General features: G+C 43.9%; 1 protein-coding gene across 3 annotated transcripts in view; it reads left to right on the top strand.

The window, feature by feature from the left end:
- Positions 1–19,558, top strand: part of LOC137348220 (calcium-binding and coiled-coil domain-containing protein 2-like) — a 65,506-nt gene that overhangs the window by 24,242 nt on the left and 21,706 nt on the right. For 2 of the 3 annotated variants that reach the window (XM_068013592.1, XM_068013593.1), the window contains exons 9-12: positions 758–827; positions 1,717–1,887; positions 2,627–2,842; positions 18,543–18,698. In XM_068013592.1, the coding sequence (XP_067869693.1) occupies positions 758–827; positions 1,717–1,887; positions 2,627–2,842; positions 18,543–18,698 (613 nt within the window). The remainder of the gene's footprint in view (positions 1–757; positions 828–1,716; positions 1,888–2,626; positions 2,843–18,542; positions 18,699–19,558) is intronic. The other variant, XM_068013594.1, reaches the window with a different exon arrangement.

The following is a 19,558-nucleotide window of genomic DNA, read 5'->3' as shown; positions in this document are numbered from 1 at the left end:
AGCTGTTGGCTAAAGGCATTGTGGAGAGACTGGGCACACTGTGCCTATCATTCTAGCAGTGTTAACCTAGAAAAGAGATCAGGTGACCTACCTGGGAGAAAAAAACATTGTAACTCCTACAAACCCATCGCAATTCCTATAGCCCAGAAAATGCTAGAAGGTGCAGACCGTGTGACTGAGTTCCCAGCTCTTTGGTTTAGTTGAGCTCACACAGGAATAAATATCCCTAAGTGGAATAAATGTGAATCTTTAATTTTTACACAATGGCAGCTCATTGAGTCACTCTTTTCCAAATGGATATACTCCACAGTGGCGCAGTGGTTAGCACTGCAGCCTCACAGCTCCAGGGACCCGGGTTCGATTCTGGGTACTGCATGTGTGGAGTTTGCAAGTTCTCCCTGTGTCTGCGTGGGTTTTCTCCGGGTGCTCCGGTTTCCTCCCACAAGCCAAAAGACTTGCAGGTTGATGGGTAAATTGGCCATTATAAATTGTCACTAGTATAGGTAGGTGGTAGGGAAATATAGGGATAGGTGGGGATGTTTGGTAGGAATATGGGATTAGTGTAGGATTAGTATAAATGGGTGGTTGATGTTCGGCACAGACTCGGTGGGCCGAAGGGCCTGTTTCAGTGCTGTATCTCTAATCTAAAAAAATCTAATCTAATTCATCCAAGATCGTAAAATTCCACTTTAAAAAAAAAAAAATTAAATGTAGGTCTGTATCTTTCTGACTCTTCCTTGTGTATTTTGACTTGCAGTTGGTCAGAAACAAAGAATCAGATTGCGAAAGAGTTAAAAATTGCACTGGACAACCTCAAACGAGTTCAGGTAGGTGATTTCAATTGGGGAAAGGGCTGGTGTTCACTTCTGAGTGTAGGCTAATTTGTGGGAATGCTTGTTGAGATTGTAGCTCTGTGGGTAAGCTTCATCACAAGTTAATACTTAGCAATAAACTGGAATCTGGATTTGTGGTGGTGCCTTAAGCTGGGACCTGCACTTCAACATATTTGCTCCACAAGTGTGGGATCTCCCATTTCAGGTGCCCAGTCCGAACAGGTTTCTTTCCCTCCACTGCAGGGAAAAATGGGAATTCTGCCCTTGCATCAACCAAGAAGATTGGAAAAGGATGAACTTTTTAATAAAGATAGCTGTAAAGCAAGAAAATATTAACACTGTTTTTTCTGTTAGTTCCTTCAGGTTGTGATTGTCCCTGTAGGGGTACTTAACCATACTGTTACTCTTTTGTATCCTTTCTTCCCCGCCCTCCTGAAAGAATTATCTCCTTGTTTGAGTAGCATTCCACAAGCACATGTGTCTTTGGGTACCTGAAAAAAATGGTCATTCAACATGTGTTGCTCTTCATAGCAAGTATCCAGCAAAGTTCCAATTGCAACAGGATGATAGATAATTCTGATTCCTGCTTTCACCCAATGCTGGTCCTAGTGCACTTGCGGTGGTGGGGGTGGGGAATCTCTGCATGTGATTCTGGCGTGAGGAACCTGGTTAGTTTTCTCCCTATTGTCCAATGAGGCCAAATTGTACAGTTGAGATCCGATAACCCAGCACAGCCTAGGGATCAAATCTGGAACTTTCCTAACCTGTACAACCTTACCCAACAAGGAGATAGGAAGAGGAGGAATAAACTAAGCAACCTCATTGTGTAGTCAGTATTTTCTTTCTACTAAACGAATGTGATTTATCTTTTTTTACTTTCCAGTCTGACCTCGACACCCAGAAGAAAGAAAATGGAAAGTTAACAGAGGATCTGAAGAAAATGACAGAAATGGAGATTGAACTGCAGAATCAAAGGACTGAGGTTCACCAGTTGCACCAGGCTTTGTCCGATTATGAAAAGCTGAAGGCATTCAATTCGAATACTGAAAGACAGGTACCATTGACTCCAACCCAGCCTAGCTTCCAAACTAAAATCTTTGCATTTTTACATCCATTCTTTCTTTCTTTTGCCCTCGAAGTCACTCTCACTTCTGATAAAAGTGCTGACATTTGTTGGGGATATGGGTTCACAGAGCCTGGGTCCCCGCTCAGCCCACTCGATCATTCTTCACAGATGTGCCAAATCATCAAATGTGGGACAGGCTGTTTCACTGTTTGACGGCATTGCAGTTTTGTCTGACCCTGTCCTGGGCTAATGTCCAATCATGGAAGCTGCTAAGTCTAATTGTAGCCGTCCAGCTTAACTTGGCACAGAAGAATGATTGAACCTGTTGTCACTTGCAGGAGGGTCAGTAACCAGAGTGCACAGATTAAGATAATTTACAAAACAAGATGAGATGAGAAGAAATGTTTTTATTTTTGCGCAGCGTTTTGTTATAATCTGGAATGTACAACCTGAAAGGGTGATGGAAGCCGATTCAATAGTAACTTTCAAAAGGGGTGTTGGATAAATACTTGATAAATTCTCAGGGCTGTGATGGAAAAGTGGGGGTTGGGACTACTGGATAGCTCTTTCAAAGAGGCATGAATGCTCTCCTGTGCAGTATGGTTCTAACATGTGGTTTTCTTGGTATGTATAGCTCCTTCGTGTTTAGCTATGTAGTGGTCTTATCAATTGAGTGCTTGCAATACTTAAAATCACCTATTAAGTGTCTGGTTCTCTATACTGACAGCTCCAGGAGCAGGTAGAGAAACTCCACCAACATCTGAAGGCCACGGAAGAGCAGTTGCAGCTGGCTGAGCAACGGCAGGTTCAGACCACTGCTGAACTGAGAGCAGCGGAGACTGACCGGGAGAAGAGTGACACCAATCTCCGTGATGCTCACCAAGAAATTCAGCACTGGAAAAGCAAATTTGAAAAGCTGGACCAAGTCTTCTCAAAGAGTGAGGTAACCCCAGCCAGAAAATATTGTAAAATATTCCACAACAACAATAACTTGCATTTATATAGCATCTTTAACATAGCAAAATGTCTCCAGGCACTTCACTGGAAACTGAACCACATAAGGAGGTATTTGGGCCAGTAACCTTAGTCAGAGGTAGGTTTTAAGGAGCATCATATTGGAAAGAGAAGTAGAGAGACGGAGAGTGTTACGAGCTCACAGGACAACAGTCTTGCTTGTACTGTGTCTTTATTGAACTTAAACCGTGATGGCTGCCTGCAGTGATTAGAGGTCACATGACTACAGCAAGCCAGGAAACACATTAGTACAGTATTGCATTTCTATCCCAAACAGCCCCCTTTCATACACAAAAAAAACTAAAAAACAATTTGCATGCATTATCATTTACACCGTGAGTTGCCCAAGTTACCACTACACAAACCACTGTTCTCGTGCATTAGCAGTTCGTTATTCTCATCAGTCTCTGCACGTGCATGCATACACAGTCTTTAAGTCATGCTGCTCTCTTAATGGTTGTCATTGGCTGTTTATCTGGGTGTTTTTTTTTTCCTTCTCTGGGGAGTCGTTCCCATGTCACTTGTTGCCACGGTAACTGTTCCATTTCTGTTGTTGTGGTGCTGTGGGCCTCTGGGACTGATGGTTGATCTGTGGTCTGTGCAGATGGTGAGTTCACATCTTCCTGATCGACTGCCTGCAGTGAAGGAACAGCTTCTCCAGTTGTGCATATGTGCCTGCAATTGCGACGGTATATCTGATCATTTATTTCCACCGGGTACGATCGAGGTGACACCTGCTCTACGCATATCCCAAGTTGCGACTTGGGCTGACTCTCGTTGAGAGCGTTGAAGGTTTGTACCCTGCCTGGCTCTCCTAAGCTCAATTCTGGCAATGGTTTGACAGTTTTGTCAAAATGAAATTTGGTTTCACCTTGATTTTGTTACTCACACCGGTTAGTATTTCTGGCTTCAGTAGCTTTTTTGCTATTGGAAGAGTAGTATGTGTGCAGTGTGACATTTGTCCTTGTACTGGACTACTTTCCATACCTTCAGTAGGTGTGTTTCTCCGTTCGAGGATTACCTTGTGTACATCTGTGCTGGATTTGCTCGATTTCTTTATGATTCCTTTAGCGATTTTCACTGCCATCTCAGCCTTTCCATTTAACTGCGGATAATGTGGAGATGATATATGGTGTTGAATTTCCCAATCCTTTATGAAGCGGTTGAATTCTTCACTCGTGAACTGAGAGCCATTGTCGCTCATCACAATGTCTGGAATGCCGTAATGACCAAACTGTGCTTGCAGGCATTCTACAATTTCACCGCTAGTCATTGAGGTCAGCTGATCTATCTCCCAGTAGTCAGAATAGTAGTCTACGGTGACGAGGTAATCAGTTCCTGCGAGAGTGAAGAGGTCTACTCCCAGCTTCATCCATGGTCAGTCTGGGAGGTCATGTGTCATCCACGGCTCTTTAGCTTGCTTAGCTTGGTACTCGTTACACGCACTGGCTGATGTGGTCCTTGATTTCATTGCTGATGTTTGGCCAGTACAGCCCTTCTCTTGCCTTCCTCAGACTCGACTCAATTCCTTGGTGGCTTGCATGGATGCGCATTAGCATCTCTCCTCTCAACTCCTTAGGATAGCGACTCTATTTCCTTTGTACAAGATGCCATCTTGGGCTGTCAATTCATCTCTGTATGCCCAATACGCTCTTGTGACCACAGGAGTGTCCTTGATGCTTTCAGGCCATCCTTTCATCAGTACTTCTTGCAACACTTGGAGTGTTACATCTCGTTGGGTAGTTCGCTTGATTTGAGCGAGGTGCTTCTCTGTCCGATTCAGTGTTTCTGCTGGGTTGATGACCTTCCAGAGCATGTCGAGCTGCAGCCTCACGTTGGATTTGGAAGATTTCACACTCAGTCATAGCATCCTCTACTTTCTTCATAGGGAGTGCTGCTTTCGACAGCATGTCAGCGATGTACATCTGTTTCCCCTGCTTGTATGTCATGTCCAGATGATATCTCTGTAACTGGAGTAACATTCTTTGCAGACACTTTGGAGCAGATAGTCATGGCTTGAAGAAAACGCTTTGAAGTGGCTTGTGGTCGGACTTGACTGTCACTTTGTCTCTTCCAAGTAGGTATTGATGAAAATATTCACAAATAAATGGCCATGCACTCTTGCTTGATCTAAGCATAGCATCATTCCATTTGCGTTAACACCCTGGATGCAAATACAACCTGTTCTTGTTGCAATAGGATTGCTTCAAGTCCTGTTTCGTTGGCATCACACTGCAGGGTGACTTATCAATGATGTCATCGTATTTCAGCACTGGCATTGCTGTCACTAGTTGCTTGACTTTAGTGAACGCTGCTTCTTGTTCTGTTCCACAAAACCACTGCACGTCCTTGGCAGTGAGTTGGTGTAATGTTTCACATTCACACAACAAATTAGGCAAGAATTTTGCTCAGTAATTGAATCCAACACATCGTACTGCTTTTATAATCTATTGGTCGCCGCATCGCTGCTACTGCTCTCACCTTTTTCAGGATCCAGGAGAAGACCTTTTGCTGTCAGTCTATGACCTATGGACTTGACTCGGGCATCTTTAATTGCAATGTTTTCTTGTTCGGCTTCAGATTCATGTGGTGAGCTCTGTCCAGCAGTCGCACTAGATTTTAATCGTGGTCAGCAATGGTTTCTTCCATTGTGTCTCCGCGTCCGTAAACTAGCAGATCGTCCACTACAGCTTCCACTCTGGGAAGATCACTGACCATCTCGTGCTGTCTCCATTGATACTCCTCTGGAGCGGTGGAAATGCCAAACGGCATGTGCAACTATCTGTATCTCCCAAACAGCATGCAGAATGTAGTTCAAAAGCTGCTGCTTTCATCCAGCTTCACTTGCCAGTAACCATCTTTAGCATCTAGGGTAGTGAAGATTTTTGCCTTTGTGAGTTGTGGCAAAATTCTTTTTGATGGTTGGCATGGAGTAATGAGGTCTCTTCAGAGTTTTATTTAGATCCTTTGGGTCGATGCATACTCTAAGTTTTCCAGGTTGTTTCACTGCGACCATGCTGCTAATCCATTCTGTAGGGGTTGTCACTTTATTGATTTACTCGCTTCTTTTCCAGCTCTTCTATCTTGTCTTTCAGGCTGGCCTTGAGGGCAGCTGGAAATTTCCTCAGCAGATGCCGAATTGGTCTTACTCTCCTATCTGTTTTGAGATGATATTCTCCAGGAAGACATCCTAAACCTGTAAACACATCGTTGTACTCCTCTAGGATCTGTTCCGCGGTCAATGGTTTAGTGTGCTGCGACACATTGCAAATGAGTGGCTTTTGCTTGCCATCTATGATCTGGAACTCCAAATCTTCGTTCTTGCCATTGCATTGGGCTCTGAGTAATTTGTCCTTTTGGCACTAGTATGGTGCCATCATATAGCCTCAGCCTTATTTTTGATGGCTTCATTTTTGGATCACCATGTTGAGCCACTTCGCAAAGGTCTATGAAGGTCATGATGTTACAAGATGCACCGGTGTCTATCTGACACTTTATGTTGACTTGATATTCTCCTTCTGCAGTCATCATTCCAACAGTCAGAAATCATTTATCACCTATCGACCTGACTGAAACAATCTGTTGTATGGTGTACAGTGATACATCAGAATCTTCAGCTGATATCTCTCCAGTGGCCAACTGTACTTGCTTGTTGTGCTTTCTTCTAGCCAGACACTTGTGTGCAGAATGATTCGGCTTCTTGCTTTAAGAACGCTGCTTTCCCCATGCTGGACATGTCTTCTCTTCCTTTGCGTGATGTCCTCTGCAGTATTTGAATCCTGCCCTTTGTCCGTGATCTTTCTGCCCTTTCGGCCTGGAATGTCTATCAGCATAATGCAAGGCCTGGTCTGTTCTGCCGTGAATATGCTCTAGCTGCTGAGTTACAACCTCAGCACTTCTGCACATGTCGGTCCCTTTCCTGAGAGTAAGTTTCTCCTCTCACAGGTGCCATGCTGTCACCGTGGGATCTCTTATGCCAAATATAATCTTGTCTTTAATTAGATCATCTTTTAGTTGCACAAATTTACAGGATTCTGTAAGCTGTGTTAATGCAGTCACGAATTGATCAATGGACTCTTTCTCACCTTGGGCTCTAATATTGAACACATACTATTCATAAGTTATGTTCGCTTTGGGTTCAAAGCTTGCCTTCAAGGCTTTCAAAATTTATGCTGTCCATATTTTTTTGGTTCTTAGGAGAGATTTAGGATGGTATACATTTTGTAACAGTCTCTCCCCAACAGTGATAACTGCAGCTACTCGTAGCTGCTCTGGTTTGTTAATTAAATCTGTTGTAATTTCATAATTTTGCCATTGAGAGTACAAAAACTGCCAGTTCTGCTTCATATCGCCTTTCATTTTGACTGGCACAGGGAGAGGAAAATTTGCAGCCATTGTATCTTACCCAGTGCTTTCAGATGTGGCCTGTTTCTTTGTTCCTTTTCTGTGGCTTCCTTTCAGCAGCTCTGAACATTCCTGTGTTCCTCGTTCAGTGGCTGTGCTTCTATACAGCTCTTGAACACTCGATCTCAGCTCCACTCTGACACCATGTTACATGCTCACAGGACAACAGTCTTGCTTGTACTGTGTCTTTATTGAGCCGAATCTGTGATGGCTGCTTGCCGTGTGTGCCTCATGGTAGAGGTCACATAACACGGCAAGCCAGGAGGCACATTAGTATGGTATTGCATTTCTATCCCAAACAGAGAGGTTTAGGGAAGGAATTCCAGTGTTTAGGGTCTCATTTTGGTTAGAAATGGAATTAGTTGCTAATTGCAATGTTAGACTGTTGGATTTTCAGCCCGAGTTCGAATTCTGCTCTTTGTTGAGCAACTAACCCTTGTTCTTCAGCTGGAGGGAAAGAGCGGTAGTTTTTCAGCCTTCAGCTGATTGCCCTGGGCAGGGAGGGTGGATGGGAAGACTGCAGCTGGTTGGGAAAATGCTTTGTACCTTCATAAAGCATTCACTAGCTATTTTTTAAGTTGTGTTAACCTGTTTATTTTACCTGGCTTAACCTTTCCACTAAAATAACGCACCATAACTTCTGGGCTGTAGTTTTTAATATTACATAAACGGGCAAATTCAGTGAGGTTACGATTCCAGGACAGGACTCAAAGAAAGAGAAAGAATTTGGATTTATGTAACACACTTTGTGGCCTTGGGACATCCCAAATCTTCACAACCAACCGAATACTTGGGAAGCGTAGTAGTAAGCTGTTGTAGTAAGCTTGGCAACCAATTTGCAAGGTCGCACAAATAGCAATGTAATAAAGGCCAGATAATCTGCTTTATTGATGAGGGATAAATATTGTCCAGGACACACCTGCTCTTCATCTTATAGTGCCACAGGATCTATTACATCCACTTAAACTGAGGCCCATCTGCCCTCTCAACACCTCAGCCAGTAAATGGAATGTCTGGCAGTGCAGCACTCCCTCAGTACTGCAGTGAAGTGTCAGCCTGGATTATGTGCTCAAGTCTCTGGAGTGGGACTTGAACCTACATCTTTCTGTCTCAGCGGTGAGAGTGGTACCAACTGAGCCATGGCTAATGCCTCTCTCTGGCACAATAGGAGTGTCAGGGAATTGGGGCTGTGACATTAAGTCCTCCTGCCTAGTGATCCTCACAGCAGGAGAGAAGTCGCAATGAATTTCCTCTGAAGTATTCCAGTAAACAACCTAATGGCGTGGTATTAAAATATAAGGTCACAGGATGTGACAAAATGATCGTTTGGTCAATCAAGCTCACGTTTTCTATAGACAGTCCAGCGTGTAAAACCCATTAAATCTCCTGAGGGAATGTTCTGTATAAATATTCACTGACCCCACAGGTAATTGAGCAAAATTGTGGTAGACTGCTGCCTGTGGCATAATTTATACCTGTCCTCATATCTCTGATCATACTCGCAGTCAGATACATATCCACTCCCTTTTTTTTTTAAAAGAGTTAATCAAGCATTTGGAATGTCAATACATTAAGGGGAAGGAAGGTATAAGTGGTATACCTTTGATACTGTATGACCACCATAGCAAGAGGAAATAGACAATAATTAGCTCCTATTCCTCCAAACAAGGGATAAGAATCCTGACAACTGGTGTTGGATTTGTAAACCAAACAACAATTAGAAATCATGTTGCAGAAACAACCTCCATTTTTGTGGGGAACCTTCCTCTGTTATAGAAGATTGTCTTCATGTGTGGTTGAATGGAGGGAGTGAAGTGCAGTTGCATAACTCTCCCTTTGCTATATCCTGTGAGCTCAGTACCAACCAGTCTAGTTTTCATTCCAGTCTTGAATGCATTAGTTAACACAGGCACATTGTGCCAAAAGGCCACCTTCTGTGCTGTATGATTCCATAATCAAGCTCCAGGCTGTGGACCTGATGACTGGGCAGAATTCGGTCTCCGTAGAAGTAACTGACATGGAACTGCTGTTAAATGTGAAAATATTTAGCTTCCAGCCACCCATCCTGGCCAAAGTGTTACTATTCAAATTTTCTGCATTACCTTCCAGTTGTGACAAGAAGTTTTCATAGTTTGTTGTTTGGCAAGGATTGTAATGAGCAGCCTTGTGCATCAGTGCTGCCTCAGCGTGTCACGATTTAATGGACAGGATTTCTATACAGAGTAATTAGAAGAAAGAAAGCTTTCAATGTCCTGGGATTTCTTGTGCGAGAGCCCTGTATGTCAGAGGTTGAGTGAGTGTTACAAAGTTTGACAACACGTCCATGCTAGTGTTTATGCTCCACACAAGCCTCCTCCCACCCCTCTTCATCTAAATCCATCAACATAACCTATTCCTTTTTCCCCTTGTGTTTATCTAGCTTCCCCATAAATACATCTACACTGTTCACCTCAACTATTCTTTGTGGTAGTGTGACCTACATTCTCACCATTCTCTGGGTACATAAGAAATAGGAGCAGGAGAAGGCCATTCAGCCCCTTGAACCTCTCTGCCATTCGACTGGATGGCTGATCTTCTACCTCAATGCCATTTTCCTGCACTATCCCCATATCCCTTGTTATCTTTAATATTTAGGAATCTATTGATCTCTATCTCGAACATACTCAATGACAGCTCCACAGCCCTCTGGGGTAGATAATTCCAAAGATTCACTACCTTCTGAGTGAATAAATTCCTCCTCATCTCAGTCCTAAATGGTCTACCTCTTATTCTGAGACTGTGTCCCCGGGATCTAAACCACACCCCCACCCCGCCGCCCAGCCAGGGGAAACATACTTCCTGCATCAACCCTGTCGAGCCCTGTAAGAATTTTGTATGTTTCAATGAGATTACCTCTCATTCTTCTTAAACTAGAGAATAAAGGCCCAGTCTCTTCAATGTCTCCTCATAGGATAATCCCACCTTCCCAGGGATCAGTCTGGTGAGCCTTCATTGCACTCCCTCGATGGCAAGTATATCCTTCCTTAGGTAAGGAGACCAAAACTGTACACAATATTCCAGGTGCGGTTTCACCAAGGTTCTATACAATTGCAGCAAAACTTCTTTTACTCCTGTATTGAAACATGCAATTTGCCTTCCTAATTGCTTGCTGCACCTGCATGTTAATTTTCAGTGACGTATGAACAAGGACACCCAGGTCCCTTTGGACATCAACACTTCCCAATCTCTCACCATTTAAGAAATACTCTGCATTTCTGTTTTTCCTACCAAACTGGATAACATCACATTCTTCCACATGATATTCTCTCTGCCATTTTCTTATTCTCTCTGCCATTTTCTTGCCCTCTCACTAAGTCTGTCCAAATCCCCTTGAAGCCTCTTTGCATCCTCCTCACAACTCAAATTCTCACTTAGTTTTGTGTCATCAACAAATTTGGAAATATTACATTTCATTCCCACATCCAAATAATTGATTATAGTTTGTGAATAGCTGGGGCCCAAGCACTGATCCTTGCCGTACCCCGCTAATCAAAACCTGCCAACTTGAGAATGACCCGTTTATTCCAACTCTGTTTTCTGTCCGTTCAGCAATTCTCAATCCATGCCAGTATATTGCCCCCAATCCCAAGTGCTCTAATTTTGCTAACGAACCTCCTGTGTTTCTTCTGAATTTCCTATTGGATTTATGAGTGACGATCTTATATTTATGGCCCCTAGTTCTGGTCTCCTCCGCAAACGGAAACCTCTTCTCTGCATCTGACCTATCAAACCCTTTCATAGTTTTAAAGACCTCATTTCACCCCACAGTCTTCATTTTTCTAGAGGAAAGATCCCCAGCCTATTCGGTCATTCCTGATTGGCTGAGTGCATGTTTTATGTATGCAATGATGCCTTTTTCTTTACTTTCAATTAATGGAAAGGTTTAGGCATTGATAGGGTGGGTTGTTCTCATGTTTCTGAGTTAATTTGTCACAACACACCGGAAGACACGAAGGATATAGAATCATAGAATGGTTACAGCACAGAAGGAGGCCATTCAGCCTTTCATGTCTGTGCTGGCTCTCTGCGAGAGCAGCTCAGCTAGTCCCACTCCCCCTGCCTTTTCCCCATAGCCCTAAAAAAAAAAACAAAAAAACTTTCAGGTAATTTTCCAATTCCCTTTTGAAAGCCACGATTGAATCTGCCTCCACCAGACACTTGGGTAGTGCATTCCAGATCCTAATCACTCGCTGCACGAAAGAAGTTTTTCCTCATGTCTCCTTTGGCTCTTTTTCCATTCACTGTAAATCGGTGCCCTCTGGTTCTCGACCCTTGCACCAATGGAAACAGTTTCTCCCTGTCTACCCTGTCCAGACCCTTCATGATTTTGAACACCCCTATCAAATCTCCTCTCCACCTTCTCCACAAAGAACAGCCCCACCTTCTCCGATCTATCCAAGTAACTGAAGTCCCTCATCCCTGGAACCAATCTCATAAATCTTCTCTGCAACCTTCTAATGCCTTCACATCCTTCCTAAAGTGTGGTGCCCAAAATTGGACACAATACTCCAGCTGAGGCCGAACCAATGTTTTATAAAGGTTCAACATAACTGCAGAAACTGCTGGAAACACTTGGCAGGTCAGGCAGCATCTGTGGAAACAGAAGCAGAGTTAACGTTTCAGGTCTGTGATCTATCATCAGAAATACTTTAATTCATTTAAATAAATGAAGAAATACTTAACTCGTTGCGACAGTCGTCCTGCTGCGATATTCCGGCTGTTGCTGGAACTCCTGCGCCTTAGGAATTCTGTTCAGAGATCCGAGTCGGAACACTGGTTGGGAGGGGGAGCAGCTAATTTTTCAGGGTGGGGGTGGGGTTGGGGGCAAACGGGGAAAACTAAAGCGATTGGTGGAGGGGATGGTGGGAAGGGGGTTAAAGGTTTTAAACTTTGTGGAGGGAAGGTCGGGATCGCACGATTAGTTTTTTTTGGGGGGGCGAGGGCAATTAATAAATTGATTAGTCATTAGAGGGGTGGGAGAGGGGATTGAAACTTCAAATAAATTTTTAACTTTAATTTTCTGTCCCCTTTAACTTTAAAAATATAAATGATTCAGAAGGGTCTGAAGCCCTTTAAAAATGGCAGTGGTGCCGGACGCCCTTGCCGGGGATGGAATACCCCTCACCTCTACGTCACCGGGGGCAGGCTGACCACCCTGGCAATGTAAATGAGCCGCCACGCTAAATATCACAGCGGCTCTGTGGAGCACTTCTCATGTGGTCCAGTTCAGTTTCTGGTCAATGGTAACCACCAGGAAGTTGATAGTGGGGGATTCAGCGATGGTCTTGCCATTAAACATTAAGGGGAGATGGTTAGATTCTCTCTTGTTTGAGATGGTCATTGCCTGGCACTTGTGTTGCGTGAATGTTACTTGCCACTTATCAACCCAAGCCTGGAAGTTGTCCAGGTCTTGCTGCATCTGAACATGGGCTTCTTCAGAATCTGAGGAGTTGCGAATGGTGCTGAACATTGTGCAATCATCAGCAAACATCCCCTTATCTGACCTTATGATGAAGCAGCCAAAGATTGTTGGGCCTAGGACACTAACTTGAGGAACTCCTGCAGTGATGTCCTAGGACTAAGATGATTGACCTCCAACAACCACAACCATCTTCCTTCATGCTAGGTATGACTGATTACAGAACTGATGAAAGGACGCTGATTTGAAACATTAAATCTGCTTCTCTCTCCACAGATGCTGCCAGACCTGCTGAGTGTTTCCAGCATTTCTTATTTTTATTTCAGATTTCCAGCATCTGCAGTATTTTGCTTTTACGTCAGTGAGCAGGTTATTGCTGAGCATGTGCTGCTTGATAGCACTGTCAACGACCCCTTCCATCACTTTGCTGATCAAGTGTAGCCTGATAGTGGTAATTGGCCGGGTTGGATTTCTCCTGCTTTTGGTGTACAGGACATACATGGGCAGTTTTCCACATTGCCGGGTAGATGCCAGTATTGTAGCTGTACTGGAACAGCTTGGCTAGGGGCACAAGTCTTCAGTACTATTGCCAAAATATCAGGGTCCATAGCCTTTGCAGTATCCAGTGCCTTCAGTCGTTTCTTGATACCACGTGGTGAATTGGATTGGCTGAAGACTGTCATCTGTGATGCTGGGGACCTGTGGTGGAGATGGATCATCCAGTCGGCACTTCAGGCTGAAAATGAATGCAAATGCTTCTGCCTTGTCTTTTTCACTGGTGTGCTGGGCTCCCCCATCATTGAGGGTGGGGATATTGTGTAGCCTCCTCCTCCTGTCAATTGTTTAATTGTCCACGACTATTCATGACTGCAGAGCTCAGATCTGATCCATTAGTTGTGGGATTGCTTAGCCCTGTCTAATGCATGCTGCTTACGCTCTTTGGCACGCAAGTGGTCCTGTGTTGTAGCTTCACCAGGCTGAGTGAACACTAGAGGCCATAAATATGATAGTCATTAATAAATCCAATAAGGAATTCAGGAGAAACCTCTTTGAGAGTGATGGGCATGTGGAACTCGCTATCACAAAGAGTAGTTGAGGAAAATAATGTAAAAGCATTTAAGGGGAAGCTAGGTAAGTATGTGAGGAAGAAAGGGTTTGCTGATAGTTAGATGAGGAGGGTTGGGAGGAGGCTCATGTACACCACAAAAACCAGCATGGACCAATTGGGCTGAATGGCCTGTTTCAATGCTGTAAATGCAGTAATTTTTGGGAGGGGTTGATCCAGGTTAACAACTGTTAAACAGGTCCAGATCTGCCTACATTTTGACTTTTGAACCTCAGGTTCTAACTGAAAAAAGTGCTTATGTCCTTAATCATAAGTGTATGTATTGACTATTTTGAGTGTGTTGAGCAGTGACTGTCTGTCTGTACATAGAATGATATAACACAGAAGGAGGCTGTTCTGCCCATCATGCCTTTGCTGGTACAAAAACAAGAAATGCTGGAATCACTCAGCAGGTCTGGCAGCATCTGTGGAAAGAGAAGCAGAGTTAACGTTTCGGGTCAGTGACCCTTCGGAACTGACAAATATTAGAAAAGTCACAGATTATAAACAAGTGAGGTGGGGGTGGGGAAAGAGATAACAAAGGAGAAGGTGCAGATTGGACCAGGCCACATAGCTGACCAAAAGGTCACGGAGAAAAGGCAAACAATATGTTAATGGCGTGTTGAAAGACAAAGCATTAGTACAGATTAGGTGTGAATACACTGAATATTGAACAGCAGCAAGTGCAAACCTGAAGAAAAACAACCTGAAAAAAACAGTGGGTAAGCAAACTGAACAAAGTAAGATGAAATGAAATAAATGCAAAAAAAGATTGTAAAAAATGTAAAAAGGAAGAAAAAATAACTAAAAATGAAAGTAAAATGGGGGGCTGTCATGCTCTGAAATTATTGAACTCAATGTTCAGTCCGGCAGGCTGTAGTGTGCCTAATCGGTAGATGAGATGCTGTTCCTCGAGCTTGCGTTGATGTTCACTGGAACACTGCAGCAATCCCAGGACAGAGATGTGAGCATGAGAGCAGGGGGGAGTGTTGAAATGGCAAGCAACCGGAAGCTCAGGGTTCTGCTTGCGGACTGAGCGGAGATGTTCCGCAAAGCGTTCACCCAGTCTGCGCTTGGTCTCCCCAATGTAGAGGAGACCACACTGTGAACAGCGAATACAGTATACTACATTGAAAGAAGTACAAGTAAATCGCTGCTTCACCTGAAAGGAGTGTTTGGGGCCTGGGATAGTGAGGAGAGAGGAGGTAAATGGGCAGGTATTACACCTCCTGCGATTGCAGGGGAAGGTGCCCTGGGACGGGGACGAGGTGGTGGGGGTAATGGAGGAGTGGACCAGGGTGTCGCGGAGGGAACGATCCCTACGGAATGCTGACAGGGGAAGGGAGGGGAAGATGCGACTGGTAGTGGCATCACGCTGGAGGTGGCGAAAATGGCGGAGGATGATCCTTTGGATATGGAGGCTGGTGGGATGAAAAGTGAGGACAAGGGGAACCCTGTCACGGTTCTGGGAGGGAGGGGAAGGGGTGAGGGTAGAGGTGCGGGGAATGGGTCGGACACGGTTGAGGGCCCTGTCAACCACAGTGGGGGGAAATCCTCGGTTGAGGGAAAAGGAGCTCATATCAGAAGCACCGTCATGGAAGGTAGCATCATCAGAGCAGATGCGTCGGAGACGGAGAAACTGGGAGAATGGAATGGAGTCCTTACAGGAGGTAGAGTGTGAAGAAGTGTAGTCGAGGTAGCTGTGGGAGTCAGTGGGCTTATAATGGATATTGGTAGACAACCTAACCCCAGAGATGGAGACAGAGAAGTCGAGGAAGGGAAGGGAAGTGTCAGAGATGGACCATGTAAAGGTGAGAGAAGGGTGGAAATTGGAAGCAAAGTTGATAAAGTTTTCTAGTTCGGGGCGGGAGCAGGAAGCGGCACCGATACAGTCATCAATGTACCGGAAAAAGAGTTGGGGGAGGGGGCCTGAGTAGGACTGGAACAAAGAATGCTCGACATATCCCACAAAAAGACAGGCATAACTAGGACCCATAACTAGGCCTTTGCTGGTGCCTGTACATGCAAGGATTTATTTTTTCAATTGTGAAACTTGGATGAAGGGCCACAGGAACAAGGGGCAATGTGCAAGACCACCACTAAGGTTCTTACGAGCTGGCGAGGAGACCAAATAAATGGAAAAGTAGTAGTTACCTGCCATGTAGATTGGAGAAGAAAGTGAAACCTGAGGGAAGTTAGGAGTTTCTCCAATTCACTTCAATATTATAATAATACATGAAGGGGAAAAAGAGGGTCTAAGCTTCATGGGGCTCGGGAGGAGCATAAAGAAAGAACGACTTGAATATTTATAATGCCTTTTACAGCCTTAGGGCATCCCAGAGTGCTTTACAGCCAATTAAATATTTTTGAAATATAGTCACTGTTGTAATGCAGGAAACACGGCACCCAATTTGTGCACAGGAAGCTCCCACAAGCAGCAATGTGATAATGACCAATTAATCTGTTTTGTGCTGTTGATTGAAGGATATATATTGGCCAAGACACCCAGGGGGAACTCCCCTGCTCTTCCAAGTAGTGCCAAGGGATCTTTTACATTCACCTGAAATGGCTGGGTTTAATGTCTCTTGCAAAAGACAGCATCTCTGGCAGTGCAGCATTCCCAGTACTGCACTGGAGTGGCACCCTAGATTTTAGAACAATAGAGGAAAACTCGAAGGAGCAGTGAGAAGAGAAAGGTCTTCTGTGTTCATTAAAGTCTCTTGATCGCATGTCTCCACCAGATATATAAACTTTTCCCTATAACCAGCTGATACAGTTTGGCAAGTTAATTGGCCTGCCCTAACCTTGTGACAGTGCATGTACTGATGGAGTCATTACTGCTGTCGCTGAGTTCAAACTAGCTGGCCTTTTGTTAATAAAAAAAAAAGCACTATTTAAAGACTTCTGCTTCATCAGTTCAGATTACACATGCCATATATATTTCTGAAGTGTATATAGATTGTATGACTGAAATAACACTGAGGGTGGCTGATTTTATAGGATGACTGTCTGTCTGCTGAGTGACCCATGTACCGATTAAACCACATGATGGAGTCATTCATTTCTTTTCTCTGTGTGAATGGCTATGTATGCAGTAGAATAGTCTCCAGCACAGATCCTTGTCTTGCCTTGTGATAACTTGAGCCGTTACTCATAGGGTGTTATTGAATCTATTATTTGCATGTAGATCAGAATCTGCTTTGTGTTGGGTCGATGGCCTCTCCTACTTTTGGGAATGGGACCTCATTAGATAAGTTTCCATCAATTAATTAATTTTGAACTTTTATTGGTCTACAGTACAGTGCACTTGATTCTGTATCAATGGCTAGTCTATTTTTAAGAATTCTGATTGGTTAAGACTGATTTCACATAGTATAGTCACAAATAAGAATCAAATATGCGTTGGCTGGGTCATTTCTCCTTTTTTTTGAATTAGTGTTGTATTGATTTCTTAATGCAAATGCACCTGTTTTAAATGCATTTGCATTTACATCCTCCTGTTGTCTCATCATTCTGCCTCCAGTCAAGGTAGGTGGGTGCCTATAGGGTTCAATTAGTGCAAAATCTTGCCTTTGTACCTGTAACTATAGGTTTCCACATCTCATTGCCATTGTGCTGTTCATTGAATCATATAGCCATTCGGCCATCGTGCCTGTGAGCACTTTGATAGAGGAATGCAATTGGTTCCACTGTAGCCTATAGCCCTGCAAATGTTTCCTGTTCTATCGAGTGAATGTTTTTTATTAACCTTTTATAGGATTGTATCCAAACTCTGGAAAAACTTCTCCAATATTGGTTCACGTCACAATACAAAAATAATTTACAAGATTTTCTGCTATTCTCCTCCAGACCAGGCTGGGATACTATTCCCAGCTACACCTGGTACCTTGCCCAAGACCTCATTCTTGGTTGAACATGAGAGCGCAACTCGGTTACCTATTCAAACGTTGGGGGTGGGGGTCACAGCTGAGCCCTATCCCAACTTGATCCCCACACCGGCACTTTACAACAAAGTCTCTGAATAATGATAAAGAGCAGCAAACTTGGTTTCACCCCTACCTGCACCATTTCCCTTTTTTAACTAGATGAAGTCAAACAGAATGTCCCCAGAGGAAGCTCGGCTGAGCAAGGACAATGAAGCAGGGATGCAGTCAGATGAAAATGATGGACAGAAAAGACCAGCTGGTCATCAAGCCTGCTCCACATCTTGATGACTGGAACATTGTGACTAAACATTACTTCTCCCACCCTCCCTCTGCAGCCATGTAATCTCCTGGGAGAGAGAAAAAAAAAATCCCAGGGCCTAGAAGGGAAAAAGGACTTTGTTTGAGAGGATCAGAGAGGAATTATCCAATCAAAACCAAACTAGGAGATCCCATGGTCTAAGTGTTACCTTCTCTATGATGTGGTCTCGGCCCCAGTTAGGAACTGATCCAGTTCCCTCTTGAAGACCACGTGGAGATTCAGAGCCACTGCACCAGCTGGATCTACCTAGTTCCTTTTGAGTTGGCTCCATACAATGCAGTGCATCTATTGGCTGAGCCATTAGGGAACCCGCTCTCACATGGTGATCTTTTTTTCAATATGACTAGTAGGAACTAGCGTAGAAACCCTGGTTAAAGCTGTAGAAATATATCCATGTGTGTCTGTTGTGCCTTATAGGGTTGTACTGAGGGGGGCAGCACAGCAGACCAGCCACTCCTGAAGGAGATTACAAGTTTAAAGGCTAAGCTACTGACAGGAAAGTCTTGCTACGTACAAAAGTACAAGGAGTGCCAGAGACTGCACAAACAGATCGACAAGTTGAAAGCGTTGTTGGTAGGTTGATAGGATCTCTATCTGAGAATAAGCAGATTACGTGAGAGTTATAGGATGAAGGCACCATATTTTTATTTGAAACAAAATTTTTACAAACATCTGCTGTGCACTCAAATCCCACCAACATTGCTGTGATTATATTTGAGATTAAGTGTTCGCTATGGTTCCCTGTTCTGGGGCTGTTGGTATATTATTTTCACTAAGGTCTCAGACTCTCCTGACCTAAGTTCTAAGTGTTAATTACCACAGGGGAATGGAACCTTTTCCATTTCAGGCTCTCAATATTAGCATAGGTAATTTGAGATCAGGTGGGGCGTAGTTAAGTGCAAGAGTAAAGAGATGTTGACTTGGTCCTCCCAGTGAGCCACAGCCAGAAAAGACCAGTTCCTCCTGTGCTAGCATGACATTTCTCACCAGCCACGTTGTGATCTTTGAGTGATTTATTGCCAATCTGGTGCTGAATTAAGGTGCACTTTAGTGGGCATGGACTCGTGCCACTAAGAATGGGGTGGGACTGGCTCAGCACTAACTTCAGTAGACTTGTGCAAGTTTACAAATTTATATTTGGGATCAATTTTGTGAAAGAATCAAGTGTTTGTGTTGTTCCTACCCTTAGGGAGGGCCCTTGCTTAAAGAGAACTGACCTTTCACAGGAGATCTTTTGTATTGACAGAAATTTCCTATTAGTTCAGATTTTCTGGGAAATCCAGTGGAAGAGACATAAAGAACTGAAGATGAGGTCTGGGTTGCAAAGAGCAACTGTACGGAGACATTTATCATTCAAGTTAGCAGATCAGGTCATTGTGGAAGGACCTTGCCCTGCACCTGATCATTGAACTGCTTGTAGATCAAGGTTGGGG

The sequence above is a fragment of the Heterodontus francisci genome, chromosome 33 (genome assembly GCF_036365525.1).
Source record: "Heterodontus francisci isolate sHetFra1 chromosome 33, sHetFra1.hap1, whole genome shotgun sequence".
NCBI lineage: Eukaryota > Metazoa > Chordata > Chondrichthyes > Heterodontiformes > Heterodontidae > Heterodontus > Heterodontus francisci.
This window is presented reverse-complemented; position numbering and strand designations above follow the sequence as displayed.